The following is a 2,525-nucleotide window of genomic DNA, read 5'->3' on the forward strand; positions in this document are numbered from 1 at the left end:
AGCAGTGTCAAATTCCGCTTGGGTGAACCAATCTACCAGAAAAGCGACCAGAGACGTCTGGTCCATGGCAACCTCCCCCACTACGCTATCGATTGATAGACGCAGAGTCTCAAAATGTTGGTACGGTCTTGCTTGATGGCGCTGATCAGCATTTGCTCGATATCGGCAGGCACGAGTTCATCCAGATTGCCGAAGCGCAATATTTTGGGCTTGATGACGAGGAGGGATGTGGACAACTGCCCGCTGTATTTGGTTATGCTTGTTCTCTGTGACGAGAAACTTTGACGTTGCGTATACGTTGGGGCTGGGAAGTGTGCAGAAGGTGTCTTGGATGCTGGCCAGACCGAGATTGAAGCTTGTTTGTTTGGCGTGATTACTAGAATACTCTTCCATACATAGCCCACTAGCTATCTTGCATGGCAAATACCTGAGATACCTACAGTACCAGCATTTTTCTCTCGTATTTCTCGAATGTCGCTCATTTATCTCGGGCCTACATAACGCCGTCGCTATAAACCGTAAGCCTCTACAAATCTCTTCCGGGCGTAAATAAGCGTAGCTAATAGTCGGGCGACGGCTATCCGTCCCAGGTCACCAGCTGGAGAAAAGGCTTACGTAGAACGAAATTGTTGGAAATGATGCACCGCCTCTGAGCACACGAATAACACCGTCTTGGCAGAGGCTTCACAGGGCATATATGTAGCCTTCTTCCTACTACATCCTCACCAAATCCAACAGAACTTTGAAGAACCGCCCCTTTAATCTCTAGAATATTTAAGGATGTACGACGTTCGACAAATTCCCTCTCTGGCTAGATCTATGAGATGAACCACCTCTCCTTAACTTTTTGTCTTAGCAAATCGTAGACGTGTCCCTTAACATGTTTCGACATGTAGAGATCAACATTTCAACAAATTTAAATTCCAATGCCGGACATCATGCCCGCCAATTAACGCGCGCCGAATTTTGCGTAGCAGTATCACTCGTATAATGCAAGATTTATAGGATAGATCGGCAATAATCCATGCTGCACGTAAGCAAAATTCCGCCAGTCAGTTTGATTTTCGTTGTTCGTGCTGAACCGTTCTTGCATAAAGTGTTTTGAAACAGTCCAATACACTACACCACGCCCCCTCCTTACCGCATAGTATAAGAAAATCAAGGCTATGCCAAAAACCACTTCTACTATAACCTTCCGCGAACATTTCTTTAAACCCACTCTTACCGCCAAGTTGTGATATTTCAGACCTTGAAGCATGGACCGACACTATTCGACCCTGGAACTCGCTAAACACGATGAGACTGCTAGAGCTCCAGAACGCGACTACGATGCGACAGCCTTTGAGCTTGATACAAGCGCTCTAGCACCCGAGGTAAGCATAACACCATCCGTGGCAAGAAGTTGTATTGACTATAGATTTAGACTGTACCTGATACAACCCCACAAGTGCTCTATGATAATTCATTACCAGAGGCTCATGGCAACGAGAAGCCTACTGAGGAACACCTTCATGTCACCAAGCTTACACGCAAATGGCCATGGATTGTTATAGCGTTGATTCTTGCTGCAGTCATCGCTATTGGAGTCTCGGTTGGGATCTGGCATCACCGCGAGTATTCGTTATATAAGCCTCCTAGAGTTAGCAGGTACGGAAATTGTACGAATCGAATTTCCTCTTGGCTTACTTTTATAGCCCTCCGGCGCCGAATATCACATATACCCCTCAATATATCCTTAACGATACATCTCTGGCAGCCGTGTCCCTCTCTAATGGGGACCGACACTTATTTTTCCAGGATAATACTGGTTTGATCCGACGTGCGGTTCGTGTTGAATCTAACGGCCAATGGACCACGAGCCCGAATCTCAATGCCAGTGCGGATCCTTCTTCCAAACTCAGCTCCAACCCCAAGAGGAATACGCCGTTGACAGCAATCGGCCCTACAGATGGCCCACTTGGAAAAGATGTACTGGCCAAAATTAAAAAAACCTACCATTTGCATACACGCTAACTTATATGTAGATGTCGCTGTACTACATTTCAGAAAACCATACTGTGTGTTCAAATGTATTGAGCCAAGGCTCTTGGCGTCAAGATCAATACTTTGGGAACTACAGCACCGCAGTGGATACGCGCTCACTGTCCATAAGCCTTATTCCCAGCGGCAAATGATTCATCTAATCTCAACAATGAAAATTCGACTACCAATATAGCTCTGCTGTACTATGAGAATCCAAACGGGAAAGTATCAGCGCTGTTGCATCGTCTTCTTACCGTACTCACAGAAACCCCGGATGCTGGACGGTATCCGCTGGATCAATGGATCAATATCACCAGTCAAGAAAGCAAAGCATTGCCGAATGAATTTCGTAATGCTCCTGGTTTTAACTACAGCAACACCCTTTGACGAACTTTCCGGATATGAAAATGCTACATTCAGCCATACCTTATATGAGGCAGACCCGATTGCTGTATACAGCACTCCGTTCTGCAGTACACCAAATTACGCTGGAGATCGTAGGC

The 2,525-nt window shown here is 46.0% G+C and overlaps 1 protein-coding gene across 1 annotated transcript; it reads left to right on the top strand.

The window, feature by feature from the left end:
- Positions 1-1,256: 1,256 nt before the first annotated feature.
- Positions 1,257-2,174, top strand: HO173_005937 (uncharacterized protein; the record flags this gene model as incomplete). Its single annotated transcript, XM_037307849.1, has 4 exons — positions 1,257-1,373; positions 1,424-1,647; positions 1,695-1,968; positions 2,025-2,174. The coding sequence occupies 4 exons, from the start codon at positions 1,257-1,259 to the stop codon at positions 2,172-2,174; spliced, it is 765 nt and encodes a 254-aa protein (XP_037165109.1).
- Positions 2,175-2,525: the final 351 nt, after the last annotated feature.

The sequence above is a fragment of the Letharia columbiana genome (genome assembly GCF_014066305.1).
Source record: "Letharia columbiana isolate WasteWater2 chromosome Unknown Sc0000017_s0, whole genome shotgun sequence".
NCBI classification, from domain to species: domain Eukaryota; kingdom Fungi; phylum Ascomycota; class Lecanoromycetes; order Lecanorales; family Parmeliaceae; genus Letharia; species Letharia columbiana.